The 14894-nt window shown below is 35.6% G+C and overlaps 1 protein-coding gene across 1 annotated transcript; it reads left to right on the forward strand.

The window, feature by feature from the left end:
- The first annotated feature begins 196 nt into the window (after window positions 1-196).
- On the forward strand, window positions 197-6719 carry CENPW (centromere protein W). Its single transcript, XM_009579391.1, has 5 exons — window positions 197-324; window positions 3297-3354; window positions 3723-3755; window positions 4860-4973; window positions 6693-6719. Exons 1-5 carry the CDS (start codon window positions 197-199, stop codon window positions 6717-6719), a joined length of 360 nt encoding a protein of 119 aa, XP_009577686.1.
- Window positions 6720-14894: the final 8175 nt, after the last annotated feature.

Here is a 14894-nt window from a genome sequence, read left to right on the forward strand (position 1 = left end):
GCAGCGTGGTGAGCTCGAGGGATGAATCCTCCAGCTCCATGAGTAGACTCCCCCGGGGAGCCTCGGGTCGTAGCGCAGGGCCGGGAGCAGTTGGACTTGTGGCCATGGCGGGCAGCTGCAGCTGTTCTGGTTGCCTAGGGGCAGGGGGAGGGACATTTAGTCTCTAAATGTTTTCTCACTTGAAAGGCGTGGACCGATGGATTGCGCGCACTGGAGCACTTTGGATTTGCTGGGTGTAATGGGATGTCAAGCTACTACTAATGGTGTTTCTGCAGTGACCTACAGGCAGAGGGGAAGCAAAGTTTGTGTGGAGGCAGACCATTGGTTAGTCTAATAAAATACTAATAAGTAGCGATTGCAGCTTTCTGCTTTGCTGGTGGCTACTGTATTGTAGGTTTTTGACAGTGAGTTTGGGGATTCAGGGACAGGCTGACGCATAAATGTTGTGTCACTACATGTACACACTGCTGTTCAAAGAGTTTGGTATAGGTGGACTGAGAAATAGGAATTTGGATTATGTGGCTGTAACGTGTTTGTGTAGATCAATTTGGGTATACAGATATCAATCAACTGAATTGTGATTAATGAGTTGCTAAGCTGTTAAGGCATCTTGAATGATCATATTTTTGTAGAAGGCCATCTAAGTAATCTCTGTCCAAAACTAAGGAATGACGAGTCTTGTTAGTAATCTAATGAGGAGAATAAGGTGTTGGGATCCTGTTCATGGTTTAAAAACACCTGCCATAAAGGTGTAGGGATAACAGCCATATTGACCAAGTTTCAGAAAACTGAGGCCAACAAAGCTGGATTCCTTCTGACCTTCAATAAGGGATTTGTGGCACAGGAAGTGTTTGTCCCACCAAGAAATTACTTGTCTACAGCAAGGAAACCTGACCTCAAGAGAGCTTGTGGTAGCTGCCGTACCGAAAAAAAATATCTGTGCATAAAAAAATATTCTTTGAAGTGACTTAATGGGCTTAACTGTCATGCCCTCTTGTTTTCAAATGTGTGTGATTCTCAGAGCATTAATGGATATTGTATACTAGTATGGTCCCTGACTTGAATTGTAAGTCCATGTTTCATATGTGTATAAAAGTTGTGTCTTATAGCATCTTGAAGGTTGGTATCTGGATATATGAAGCTAAATGTAAATACAAAAAAATTTTTTAAAAAAAAGAGATTAATATGAATGAATATGGTAATTACATGAGAGGATTTACATTTGAATGTAAACAGTACATATTTTTCTAATTGGTCTAATAAAAATATGATCTCTTCCTACTGCTTTTGCTATCTTTGGAGTCTTTTATGGACTAAGGACCTGCTCCCTTGCTATTCATGCTCAGACCCAGTCAAAGCTTACTCAGTGGAATGCGGTAGTCAACTAATCAAACTCACACAATCACTAATAAAATTTTTTGTAGTCGTTAGTAACAGTTGGTCTGTGTTTCCATGGTCATGTTAATTTTGCTTCAAGGTAGTGTAGCTGTCTGAAAAAGGGTAAGTGGGACATCCCTCCACATGTTGGCCATTGGTTCCCATCTCTCCTCGTCCTGGCACTAGTGTTCCGCGGGCTACAAAGACAATCAGTGAATTGAATTCACTCAAACTATAAAACAGCAACAGTCTGATCTAGCTTAAAATATGGCTATGCAAATACTCATTCCAACGCAAAGGATGAGATGAGAATGAATTTTAATAATGTGGTGGAAGCTTAGATTATCTCTTCTGGTGATGTCAAATTAAATGGCCTTTAATGTTAGGAGCTTTGGCTTTTTTATTTTATCTTTGAACAGGGGTGGTGATCGTCCATGATGATGTTCAGCTAGGCACATGGCTAACAGCTCTTTAGCTCGCTATTTCTATGAATAAATAATCAACACAGCTGGAGTTTTGCTTTATTTAAAAAAAAAAAAGGAGGGAGGAGTTTAGTCATGTAGTTGGACAACAAACAAGTTTTGAGAGTGTTTTTTAGTGTGTCTTATTCCCTACAAACCTTGTAAGAGTGATTAGGTTGCATACTTCAGAAATTTATATAGTACCTGTCTTAACAAGACAAAACCATATACATTTTAAGCAGAGTGCTTGTGTCTTCTGCAGGGAAATACGAGAATTGGCTAATTAAGTTTCTGGGCTATCTTCCTGAATGATCCATGCTTTATGTTTGAGTCTACTGTGGTACTTAGCCAGTGAGGAGGTCTGCCTGCTTGGCTTATGACATAATCAGATTGTGTTCCTTTTCCTGACCTTCAGGGATTATTTTTCCTCAATAAACCAATATCTTCTTACATGATTGTTACTAACAAGTTTGAAAGACATAAGAATTCAAACAATTTTGTTAAATACCTGAATGGAGTTTCTTCACTTTTCAGATTCTTTTGATCAAGTCTCTCTTTGAAATTTGAAGCTTTGTCAGAAACTATTTCCTAAGTGTTAACGTCTTTCTCTGTGCACAGTGTAGCTAACAAATTTCATCAAACTTTCTCAAGAAGCTGTTTTTTTGAAGGAGTGTGATAATATCTTTGAGTGAAGAGGTAGGAATACTGTTTAAGGTTTTTCCAATACTCTTAGAACTCAATTATTTATCTTTTTGAAAATAAGAGGGAAAGATTTTAGTACTGAAATTCAGATATTCCCCCCCAATGGTCTGAGAAGAAAAAGCTGCAAACTTGTTCTAGCTTGAAATTATAGAAGAAAAGCAGGAAGTCAGCAGCTTGTTTTATGCTAGAAGGGCAGGTTTGTATTTATATTGCAGAAAAAGCTTTGCATTGAAGTATTGCATTGAATGACCCCTTTTTTCTTCATTATCGGCATAGGTATGATGAATAAGTGTACAGTGAAGGCAAAATATCAGTCTAAAGAATTGTTCTGAAGTTATGGCAGCAAAACAATATTATGGGGCTTGTTTCTACTGTTCATTAGTTCTGCTGAACAGGTGTGTGGAAGTTGCTCTGCAAGCAGTGTTCTGAGTTTTTACATACCTTCTTAAAACTTTACAACCTTTCTTTTATGGGAAATAAGCATTCTGTTGTGTAAGGTGGTTTTCACGAGCAGTTCAAAACTTTTTAAATTTTATGCAGCGGGACAATAATCTAATACGTAGTAAAGCAATGCCTTTAAACAAATGTGGTATCACTTAGGTACTTGTCAGTAACTGTCCCATTCATGGTATTCAGTCATTCTGCCTTTCATTAGCCTTTTTCAGTTGCCTTGAATAATCTGGAATATTTATTAACATGAGTGCTTTATTGTGGAATGTTCTGATTTTAGTTATGTGACTATGTTTAAATCTATAGGAGTTCAGGGGAAGCTTCTCCACATGCAGCAATTCACTTTGAAAATAGGAAAATAAAGGTACAGTGATTCTGAGAGAAGGTGCAGTTTTTAAAGGCAGTTTTAAAATTAACACTTTTGCCTTTAGGTATCTCAGCAGGAGGAAGATTTTTTTCTGCCTCCCTCTTCTCCCCCAGCTTGTTTCCAGAAATCTAACCTCCATGTTGATAAGTCTGGTAATGAGAGTTCTAATGTTGAACACTATTTTAGTGCCACTGCTTGATTCTGTTGGAGATTATTTCTGTGTGAGTAACTCAAGACTAGTTTAAAAACGGCTTTAATATTTTGCTAAATAAATCTGCAAGAACATCTGCTTTTTGTGTAGTAGATGCTTCCAAACAATGCCAAATATTATGTACATTTATCTATTGCACGCTGGCTTCTTTTAGTTCAGGAGATTAAAAAAAACCCCTAAATTGCTTGTCATATGAACGCTGAAATGCCTGTCCTCTAACAGATTCTTTGTGCTCTAAAGCCACTGCCAAAGTATTTCCTATAAACTCTAACTTGTAACTTTCCTTGTTATATACTTCTAGCTTTGCAGATCAGGTGTGGCAGAATAAGTGTATCACCTAATTCATATAAATAAAATTTTCATGTATTTTAGTAATATTTTTCTGAGCTCTTGATTGAAAATGTGGTTTTGTACACTTTACATAGCAAGGTTAATATATTTTGAAAGTTTAATTTACAAAAGATACAATTACCAATTTTCAGGTTGGACTGTTAAAATAGTTCACATAATGTCTGTATAATGCTAGAGGTTTGTATTATAGGTCCCTTATTACACAGGGGTTCTTTTGGCTGGCAGTTTTTAGTCCAAGTTGGAGCAGTTCCTTGCCTGCTGAAATTTTTGCTGCTTCTGTACTAGCAGAGGAGCATTTTGTATTGAACGGAATACTGCCCTGCCAGTTCTTTTCATGTAAAAAGGTTAAGTAGGGGATGAGCTGGGAAAAAATGGATGGAACCTCCTGACAGCGGAAAATTTCTTGTTCTGGAGAAATTAATGTCAATGCTCCTTTGCACTGGAAAGGGGCAGAAGTCCTTGAACTTGTCTGTGGTCCATTTGGTGATAAGGCAGGGATGAATTTGCTGTTCATCAAAAGTCTGGCCGTTGTAGCCACTGAAAGCTGACTATATTTACTAGTAAGCAAAAAGGCTCCTTCTTATTCTCTTGATATTTATGTTAACGTTTTATTATAAAAAACTGCTAATAAAAATCAGATTTGATTTCTGTTAGATCAGTTGTTATGTGTATGATCATTTCTAGAGCACTTTTACAATTTAAGTATGCTGAATTTAAACTATATTTACAAGAGTCTTGCAGTAAGGAATGTCTTGGGAATTTATTAAGACTTGAACTGAGTGGTACTTCGTTTTCCTGAGAATACCTTTCAGGAATTTGGAAGCAGTCTAATATGCGAATCTTCTGTCTCAAACAATGAACCTCTAAAAAACCAAAATGTGCTTAAACAGTTTGAATCCTTCTTGATTTTTTTTTTTTTTTTTATTTCCCTCTTTTAAAGGTACATTTGAATTTCTTACTGTTTCTCCATCGGCTAGCAGAAGAAGCCAGGACAAACGCTTTTGAGAACAAAAGTAAAATAATTAAACCTGAGCACACTATAGCTGCAGCAAAGGTAATAAAGCATTTTTAATATTTTTCTTTTTTGTTTAATGTAAAATGTATTATGACAGCATATACAAAAGTTTTCTGTGTTAGTGGTGGTGTGTTTTTATTTATAATCCAAAACCTGCAGAAATGTAATGTTCTTTAGTCCATCATTGGCATAATTCACTGTTACCAAGACAGTGGTAACATCAAATTAACTCTCCTTGCCCTATTAAATATAGCCCTATTTTTCTTGATTATTCCATGTTTAAATTTATAGTTTCAATATGTGGGTAAGTCTACACGGTAGTCTACCAGCAAGCATCCATGGGCTGAAAGCCCAGGGAACAGGAGGAAATTCCAGAGTTGGAGGATCTTTATTTTAGATGATACTATATCAAGGAAGCATACTGTCTTAACTTCAGTAATATAAATGAAGCTTTATGGAACAAGTGAGAAATAGTTCAAAGAGGGTCAAATATCTTTCTTACACCTTCAGTTCTTACCTGCTTAGTCTGAAAGATGTTTGAAGTGGATTCTTGCAGCATTGTGTGGATACTACTTGAACAAACAGATACTTTATGTGATGATGTGTTCGGCAAAGGAAGAACTAAGGGAGGATTAAACTGTGGATTGCTCTATGGGTAGTTCAGCATAACAAAAATTGCTGTATGAATATCTGTGAAGGAGGAGTCCTCTGCATTACAGAGCATGGTAAGTTTTGTGTATGTGCAAAAGAAGGGAAAAAAGAAGGTGTTATGCAGCTTTCTCTCTAGAAAGAATAAGAGTAGTGTCAAATTATGACTGAAATCCTTTTGTATTCTGTAGTTCATTTCACTCGCTAGGATACATCTGCTTTACCTAGGTTTCATGAAGGAACTCAGTCTCTTTAATTTATTGAGTTATCTGTTCAACCACCTACTCCTGCTGGGCAAATTGGAAGAACAAAACTCAGTGTTATCTGATACTTGGGTCCTGTGGCTTCTGTTTATCTTCAGGTTTTTTTTTTCCCTCTGGTGAAATGTTTAGTTTGATACTTTATATTACTATAGTAACAGAAATATATACAGGATGTGTAGAGTAGCCAAGTGAATGTTACAGTTGGAATCTTACGCATTTGTAATTTCTTTTTAACTGCAATCTTAACATTATTCGAACATTTTTGTCCTCCATTTATTTTTTTTAAGATGAGAAGAAAGGAAAAACTGCCTGTGTTTTAATAATGTTAACACTTAAATGGTCCCACTTGGGCTTTGAAGTTCATTTTTCAACTTAAATTCCAAACCAAAAAATGTCCTTCCAAGGGTCTGGGCACTCTTGATATAGAAAGAAATAAGGCATTACAAACAAAAATTGAATATAGTAGCTGTATAATTGCAAATCTTATGTTTTTTTCTTTTTGTCTAGGCCTAATGGGGTAAGAGCTTCAAGGAATCTGCTGAGGGCTTGAGCGCGCTATTGCCATTTCTCAGCAGTCATTTTTAAAATAAGACTTTTATTTTACAGAATTCTTGGTTATGAATGTTGTTATTTAAAAAAATACTTTCTGATACGGCATTTTTCTGTATGCTTTTGCTTTATTTCTAACATTTTCCCTAGACTTTTACCCTTGGTGACTCTACTCTTGGAAACAGATTGTTTGGCTAGGTGAACCTTTGGTCTGAGTAGCCTAGCATTTTGAATCTCTTACTGCTGCCTGGATTGTAGTGATAAAAGCAGTGATAAATATACTTTTTTCTTTTTGCAGGTTATTTTAAAGAAAAGCAGAGGCTAGGAAACAGACCACTGGAATTTCAAAGCATGTTTTTCTGTGTTTTCTTACTAACATGAGATCCTGTGAGCCAGCTTTTGCACTTGTGGAAGTATTTAGTTTTATTGATGTCTATATCCTGACTCTGAGTATCTTGCCGTTTCTTTACAAAAAAAAAAATTAAGAATCTTACAATGTATATTTTCATACACTCCATGCATAATTTTAAAATGTGTGTCACTTGTCATTTAAGACTTTTGATGTACCCTATTTCTTCCATAATAATGGAGGAATGCCTATACCATAGTCACTCTTCAGGTATGATGAATCATTTATTATTAGAAGTGTGAAACTTTTAAAGGAGAACAGTAATAAAAATGCAGGTTTCACTAAATCCATTATAGATTATGCAGTTCAAAGCAGATTTACTAGCTAAACAAAACCTTGGCTTTCAAAACAATTGTTGTAGAAACTAGTGTATTAAATATCTTGGCTTCAGTTTGTTTACAAATGTCTTAATATTTTTAAAATGACTTTGAAAAGTAGGCTAACACTTCTATGTTCTGGGGAAAGAATACATATTTTGTATTTCTAAATCATGCTCTGAACTGTTAAGCTGGCCTATTGTTTGATGTGGTATATGAGACAAGTTGGTGGTCTCTAATTCAGTTGGTGTGAACAGATGCACATTATGGAAAAGAAAAGATCTGGCATGGCTGATGTTTTTGAAGTTAGATCTTTACAAATAGTGAAGATAAGTTGGCATGAGTGTCAAGCTACTTCCTCCCCCCCTTTTGAGTGTCATCCTAACTTGTCAGAAGTCTGGAAATGTACATTATATAAAAATATCTTTTTAAATTGAAATCATATTCTATTCCTAATCTGATATTTTTAAACAGTTGCTGAACGCTTTGCTTAATAAATCTTTTAATAAAGATATAGTTGAATCTTACAGTTTGAGCTGATAATACAATTTTGTGGAATATGTGGTAGCTGATCCTTCATTTGCACAGTGAGCTATTCTTAAAATAAAGAATTTTTTAAAACATTATGTATTGAGTAGTCTAATTTTGTTTAACATGTTACTGAGTATATTCTAGAAACTCAGCAAAAAAGAATTGCATTTTATAAATATTTTTGTAGTCTAAGGAAACTGGAGCAATGCCAGAACTTCAAATTTCATATCATGTCCACGTACTTTTTAAAATACTGTACAACTTATGAAAAGTCATCCTTTTACAGTATGCAGAAAGGAAGGATGACTCTTCTGCTTTACTTAACTCAGGGCTTAGTTCAGTCTGCTTCTTGTAAGGTTGATTAGATTCCTTATTCTGAATTTTCTTCTCTTACTCCCTTGGAATCCACAAAGAAAGCTGAGAACATACATGTGTAGAGGATATTTGGACTTAATAATCTGAAATACATTCTCAGCAATAAGGGAGATCTGACTAGGTATTTATATTTTTCTTTGTAATTACTGTCCGTGATTTAACAATTTTATTGCAACACTAGATTTTCCTTTGTTAGAAATGTTTTCTCTTAATTTTTCCCTGAAATACTTTCTTATAGTCTTGTATAACCACATACCTTTCCTCATTGTACGATTGCTTGAGTGCTGTAGCTTCTTTTGGAACTTGTTTTGATGTCCACTTTAACTTTTTCTTTTTTGATTTGCCTAGGGGCAAGATCCACTCTGAGCTTAGTGGAATGTTCTCATTCTCATGTAGTAGATGGATGATCAGCTGCCATTGGGGAAGGGAGGCAAGAAAGGGTTAAAACCAGCCACTGGTGTACTTTTTGTAGTATTTTATGCAGTGGTTTTGGCCTGTATTCATGGTTAAGAAGGTGCCTTTTTTTTTTATAGGAGGGACTTTTTTCTATAAGCTCTGAGGAGTTTGAGTCAGAATGTGTCCTGTCACTAGATTGCCAGTACTTTGTGAATGTTTCATAGTAGCTAAAGCAGGCAGGTATTCAGAAGACCTGAATAGCTTGGCAAGTATTCAGGTTTCTCTCTTAAACTTTAAATAAATGCTTATTGAAAATTAATGTGATTGTTGTAGTGTGGTTAAGCATTCAGAAATATACAATGCTATTATGCTTTTCTAGTATCTTCTTCTTGAATGTTCACCATAAGGTTAATTATATTCATATTTGGCAGCTCTTCTGTACTCCTTCATGTATACACATAGAGTCTCTTCTCTACCTAGTACTCCTTACTGGATTTTTAAAATCAAAACTCCTTACAGCATAAATACTCATGAACACTTCCAATTAATATAACTTTGGAGGATATACTAATAGTCTGTTTTCTGTTATTGAATCTCTATTTAATGACAAAGCATCAAAGCACGTAGTTCTAGAAAATGTCTTTTTAAACTAGATCTGTGGTAGAAGGCCTAATGAAATTGGGTTTTCTTATTTGAATTCCTGTGTTGATTCTCTGCCATTAGGAGGAAGAAGGCAAGGATTATTGAGGGAAGAGTCATGCTGTAGCATTAATAAGGTGTCTCTTCTACTCAACTGTTTTCATGAAACCTTGAGAAATTTAGTGTTCAGAAACCATTGAGACTATTGGCTCCCTATTGAATTTCCTCTGGTTTTAAAGGTAAGATTCAAGAGATTTTGGGAAGGAGAGGTGCTTAAACAATACAATTATGACTCTTCATTTCCTCAGGAAAGCAGGATAGAAGGCCTAAAAAATTAAAGGCACTCTAAGACATTATCCAGTTTTTCCATTCTCTCTCTTCTCTTTGCAGCTTTCCCAGTGTTCTGTTTCACATCCTACCCCACCCTTTCACTATGACCATCAATGAAAGAGGGAAAAGTCAAAATGAAGAAATAGAAGAATTTGGCAAAAGTACTACTGGTGGCCCTTGTCTTTGTTTTCAGCTTTTCATGTAGCTAATGTTAGTCCCTGGGCCAGTGAGTGGTATCACAAGTGATTAAGGCACAAAAGAAGAAGAAAAATGTTTATTGATCAGCAGGTGACTACGAGGGAAGAGAGTGTTTTCCCTTGTGGGGTGGTGCTGCTGCTGGTTTTGTTTCATCTCGTGTATGGAGTGATTGATGAAAGAGGACCTGCTGTTTGCCAACTTGAGTAGGTCTTCTCGGGAGGAGTACGCACTTTTCTAGGTCTTGTGGTCACATCATTTTGCTTGCAAGATAAGCAAAGAGAGAAGATAGCTGTGAAAGCTTTAACACTAGATTCATGCATACTTTTGTTTTAATTTGTAGGTCATGTAAGTTTAATATTTTCTAAGTGCTATAAATCACCTGATTATTAGCATTAAAATATTAAAAAAAAAGTGTGAATATTAAGAATGGTATATCAGTGAAGGTTAGATCTATGGAGAGATCGAGATGTTTAACTCCTAATGGAGTCAACAGGAATATAAGAACTTGTGTACTTTGTGGGCCAGGGCCCAAATAATCACTGTTCTATTTGAATCTAAATTTATGTTGGATCATTAAGTCTGACATTTTGATTCAGAAAATCAACACAGATGCTGGAGAGGACATTTATGCCTTGGAGTTTCATTGTGCTTGTATGTGGAGGAGTGCCTGTTGCTAAAAAAGAATCTTAAGTTGCATAATACAAATAGTAAACATTCTCTGGCTATAGTGATACAGTAAAGGAAAAAAATTGAGAAATATGTATGCTGTAATAGGAAAATTCTTTTTCTAGCCATAAGGTGGGGATAGAGCAAAAACTGTCTTTCTTCCCTGCAGTAACTTCCCGTTAGAGAAAATTTATTCCTGTTTATTCCTACTAAAAAGTATACTATAGGTTGTGACACTTCCAGTTATCTTTTTGAAGATTACCAAGCCTGCACTGCTGACATATGTAGGGCAATTAATGTTTAAAAAAAATTCCCATTCACATCAAAAAAGGGTGTTCTGCTGATCCATGCTGAGAGGGTAAAAGTCAGATATGCAAGGCTTTGATAGATCTCGAAGATTTTTCTTTCTTCAAAGCTCAATATTTCAGCATCAGATAGTTTTCTTAGTTATAGGTCTATAGTTATTTGTATGACATAGCCTCATTTTTAAAACTGGTGTGTTCTATGGGCAGTTTTATGCAGGAGGTTTTTGTACAGGACGTTGCTCGTATAGCAACCTTAACTATAAAACATACAGCTCGTATTGGTTGAATTGCTGACTCGGCATTAAAAAAGTCTTTTATCAGCTTAGAACAACTAATGATAGGGCACTGTAACTCCTAAATACATAGGATTTTGAGGTGACTTATGATTATGAGTATATATTTAGAAGGTGTGACTTATATTTCAAATAAAAGTACTGATTACAGTAAAACAAAATTTCTTTTTCCAGAGCTGTAAACTATATGTCAAATTTAAGTTCTTCAGACTCTTTCAAAGCACAGTGTGTAGTTGTTCTTCAGTTCAATATACTATATATATGTATTGGAATATAGATTCCTTGATATGTTTTAATGGTACTGTACTTGTAGCTGCTGTGGTAGCCTAACTGGATATGATAAAAGAGCATAACAGAACAAATTTCTTACATGTTTGAGTACTTTCAGTTCTAGGGTGAGAAGATGCTGACAGCATTTTTGTTGTACTAAATACAGAATTGCAACTTTTTGAGGAAGTTGGTGAAGAGTCTTCCCACCTGACAGCTCGTGGTTCTGCAGAGGTAGTCAGTTGGTATTCATTCATTTACAATCTGGTGAACAGTGTTGGGGGTATGTCAGTTTCTTTGCAGTCCACATTCATCAAATTCACACGGGCTTTGGTACATAATATTCTCCCGTGGGCTGGGTTATTAATGTTATCCTGACCAAACTGCTGAAAGATCTTTTCAGGTCATTTGATACCTGTAAGTTTCTTACTGAGAAGGTCACTTTCCTGGGGGAATGATTTCAGTGTGTGGAGAACTTGGTAGTGCATAGAAAAACGCCTAAAGAGCCCTAAAATTACTTCTGTTTTACAAAAGAAATGTAGACACAGCCTTACTACTGGGTATTAATGTGATTGTAGCAGTTAAATAAAACCAAGAGCACTTCCTACAGGAATGGCTTGCTCTTAGCCTCCTAGCACTAGGTCAGGCTCTACAGAAACAGAGACTCCTATTTTGTTTCCTAAGTGTGTAGAAAGCACAGAAAGATATGTATTTTGACAATTGAACAGATCCTGAACCAAAAATTATAAAGGGCGAACACTTCCAAGTAAATGTAATAAGGAATATTGTTGGATTAGCTGGAGATTCTAATCCCTTATATCAGGTTTAAATTGGTCTAATTGTATTTGTTCTAACCTCTAAAATTGACAGACTGATGTGAACTTTTTCATTCAGCAGGTAAGTACACACACAGATTAGATTATATAACTGAAATCAGTTTTAATGAGATCTGCGCAAGTTTTATAAATAAACCAGGTAAAGTAAAACATTTAAGTAACATGTAAGCCAGTTTTTAAAATTCTATTGCATAGCTGAAATCTTCTTAGTACAAGCAAGCCACTAGTCCTAGCTTTTGGAAGGTACTCATAGGGTAAAAGCTGAAGTTAACATACTGATGGTGGGTTACATTTAAACATGTTTAATTTTTTTATTCTTTAGTTTGTTTTCACTCTTCAGAGAAAATTACGTGTGTACAATGCTGTTTCCAAAATTGGTCAGCTGTTCAAATATTACTGATTCCTGAAGGTTGGTTAGCAATTAAAAATAAGTTAAAGACAGACCCTAATTTAAAAAAACAGAGTGGGGAGCAGTAAAGAAAAAGGAAAGGTAAGCGCATAGCATAGTAAATGATTGTCTGGCCAACCTTAACTGTGTTTCTGTAGTTTCACAATTTGTTTTTCACATTGAAGTTAAGTTTTGGGTTCCTGCATTTTCCAAATTTAAAGGGTTGGGTTTTGGGGCAGGAGGGCAGTAGTTTTCATGTAGTCTAAGTAACAATGCCCTTCTAAAACTTTTTCCAATAAAGTTAGTGCTGTGTCTGTTCAACCTTAACTTCACCTTAACTAAGGTTTTCTGGGATATGGGATACCTTCCTAAATTGTCATCAGAGTTCCACATGGTAATTAATTTTGATGGTATTTTTCCTGTGGCCTTTTCTGGAAGTTTTTTCCACAAATTCATATGAATAAACCTTGAAAATTCAGATCAGAAGTGGACAAAAGAAGTTCATCTTGCTTGGTCTAAGAGCTTTACAGGAAACTTTTCCATAATTACTAAAATTTTGCAAAATACATAACAGTATATGTAAATTAACTTACCTGCTTTTCAGTAATTCATCTTGATTTTGTTTTCCTTATTGTTTCCCTTTCCTTTCTGGATAAGACTGGAGAGCATAGTGAAGTTTTATTTTAGGGCAGCAACAGCATTTAAAAATCCACTACTGCCAAAAGAATGGATTAACTATCAATTTTCTTCCACGGCACGTTAGTATTCTTCATGTGAATTTGGGCAATAATGCATTTTTCATTTAAATGTTTAAATGACCAACAGGTTGTTCACCTACAGATGTTTGTCATAGATTAGTGTATATATATGTATATATAAGTGGCTGCAGAATTAAGAATGAGAATTCCTCTTCACTACTACTTGTGGGTTTTTTTGGGTTGGTTTGTGGTTTTTTTTGGGGGGGAGCTGGTGGTGGTGGTGGTGGTTGTTTTTTAGTGGAAAGAAGGGAAAGCTACCAAAGATGGTTAACTTGATGAATAGGCACTGTAGTTAGTACAAGAATCCTTCAGCAGTCTGTTGCCTTTGAAATGTATTCTGAGTTCAAGACAATTTAAGGAAAAAGCTTCAAAGGAGCCATCAACAGCTAGGTGAAGCTTTCTTTTCCTCGCCTTGACTGAAGTTTATAAAATGGGAAGGAGAGAAGGAACAGTTGACTCAGAACGGTTCCAAACAGGAAAAAAAACACAGAAAGCTTCAGTCTCGCAGTCAAGGCAGAATATGACACTTCACCTGGTCTCAGCTATTGTGGCCCTGCGGCGTGTGCTCTCCTGCTAGCCATGGGTGTGTGAAGTAAGGATCTGCTTTGGGCAAATTATCCAGGTCTTGGGAGCTATACCGCTGTATCCATAACATCCTGGAGGAATTTCTTTGGACATCAGTACTGGAATGGCCTTGGTATCTTTCCACATGATTCTATAGCAGGTCTGCCCTGAAGAATCTTCTAGCTTTTTCTAACCTTTCCTCTAGGTTTTTCTGTGCTTTTATGGACATTAATATAGACTATTTTAATTAATTTGCTTTCGTTTATCCTAATTGTGAGGTGTTAATTGTACTATAATTTTGTACCTACAAACACAGAAATTTTATTGTTAATGTTATTGTTCATGCTACCATGCTTTATGTCGAACTTTGCTTATTTGCTAAACAGCTAGCTGGCAGTGCAGCTATAGCCAAGAGTTGGAAGAATAGGCAATAGTAAAAACACAGGATGAGTGCAGGCACAGCAGTTTTACTTTGGCATATTATTTTCATGAACCTAGCATCTTTTGCAAGGTTTTCCTGGAAATAAAAAGAAAACACCTTTCCAAATCATCTTTACTTGGGTAGAATGGATGCTTAATTACACCAAACTTCTCCAAAACAAACATTCATTGTATTGACCTGAACTGTATCTTGGATATTTCTGCTAACATGGTTTTTTCCTACTTCTTGCTTGCCCACTTTCACTCACAAGGGAAGAGGATGGGATAAGCTGGATACTCCTTTCTTCTAAGGAAAACTCTTCTAATGGCTCTTTTCTTGTGAAGTTTCTAATGAAGCAGAAGGCCATGTATCTCTAAAATGATGTCTTAGAAATTCGGTGATTTACCAAGAAGGTATTATTTTGTCTCTACTAGCTGTAGTTTAAAACATTTGTTCTGATGTGTAAAGACCTTGTCTGCATATACTGGATTTTATGTATACAACTTTTAAGAAATTTAGATTTTTTTTTTTTTTTTTTCTTTCCCCAGTTCAGAAACCCTAGATATTTTCTAACGTATAAAACTCCAGATGGAGCTTAGACTGCCTGGGGCTATGTTTTATTCTCTGAAGAACCCATCAATTTAAAATATCAGGCTACTCTCCGGTTGAGAATGGAGAGGATTTTTTGTAGATTATTTTAAATTTTTGTTCAGTTTTTTTTGCTTACAGGGGTAATAGATATTTTAAAGGGTTTTTCTGCTAAATATTTGATATCATATTCCTTTATTCAAGCATGAAAATCCAATT

The sequence above is a fragment of the Fulmarus glacialis genome, unplaced genomic scaffold, assembly GCF_000690835.1.
Source record: "Fulmarus glacialis isolate BGI_N327 unplaced genomic scaffold, ASM69083v1 scaffold28456, whole genome shotgun sequence".
Classification (NCBI taxonomy): Eukaryota; Metazoa; Chordata; class Aves; order Procellariiformes; family Procellariidae; genus Fulmarus; species Fulmarus glacialis.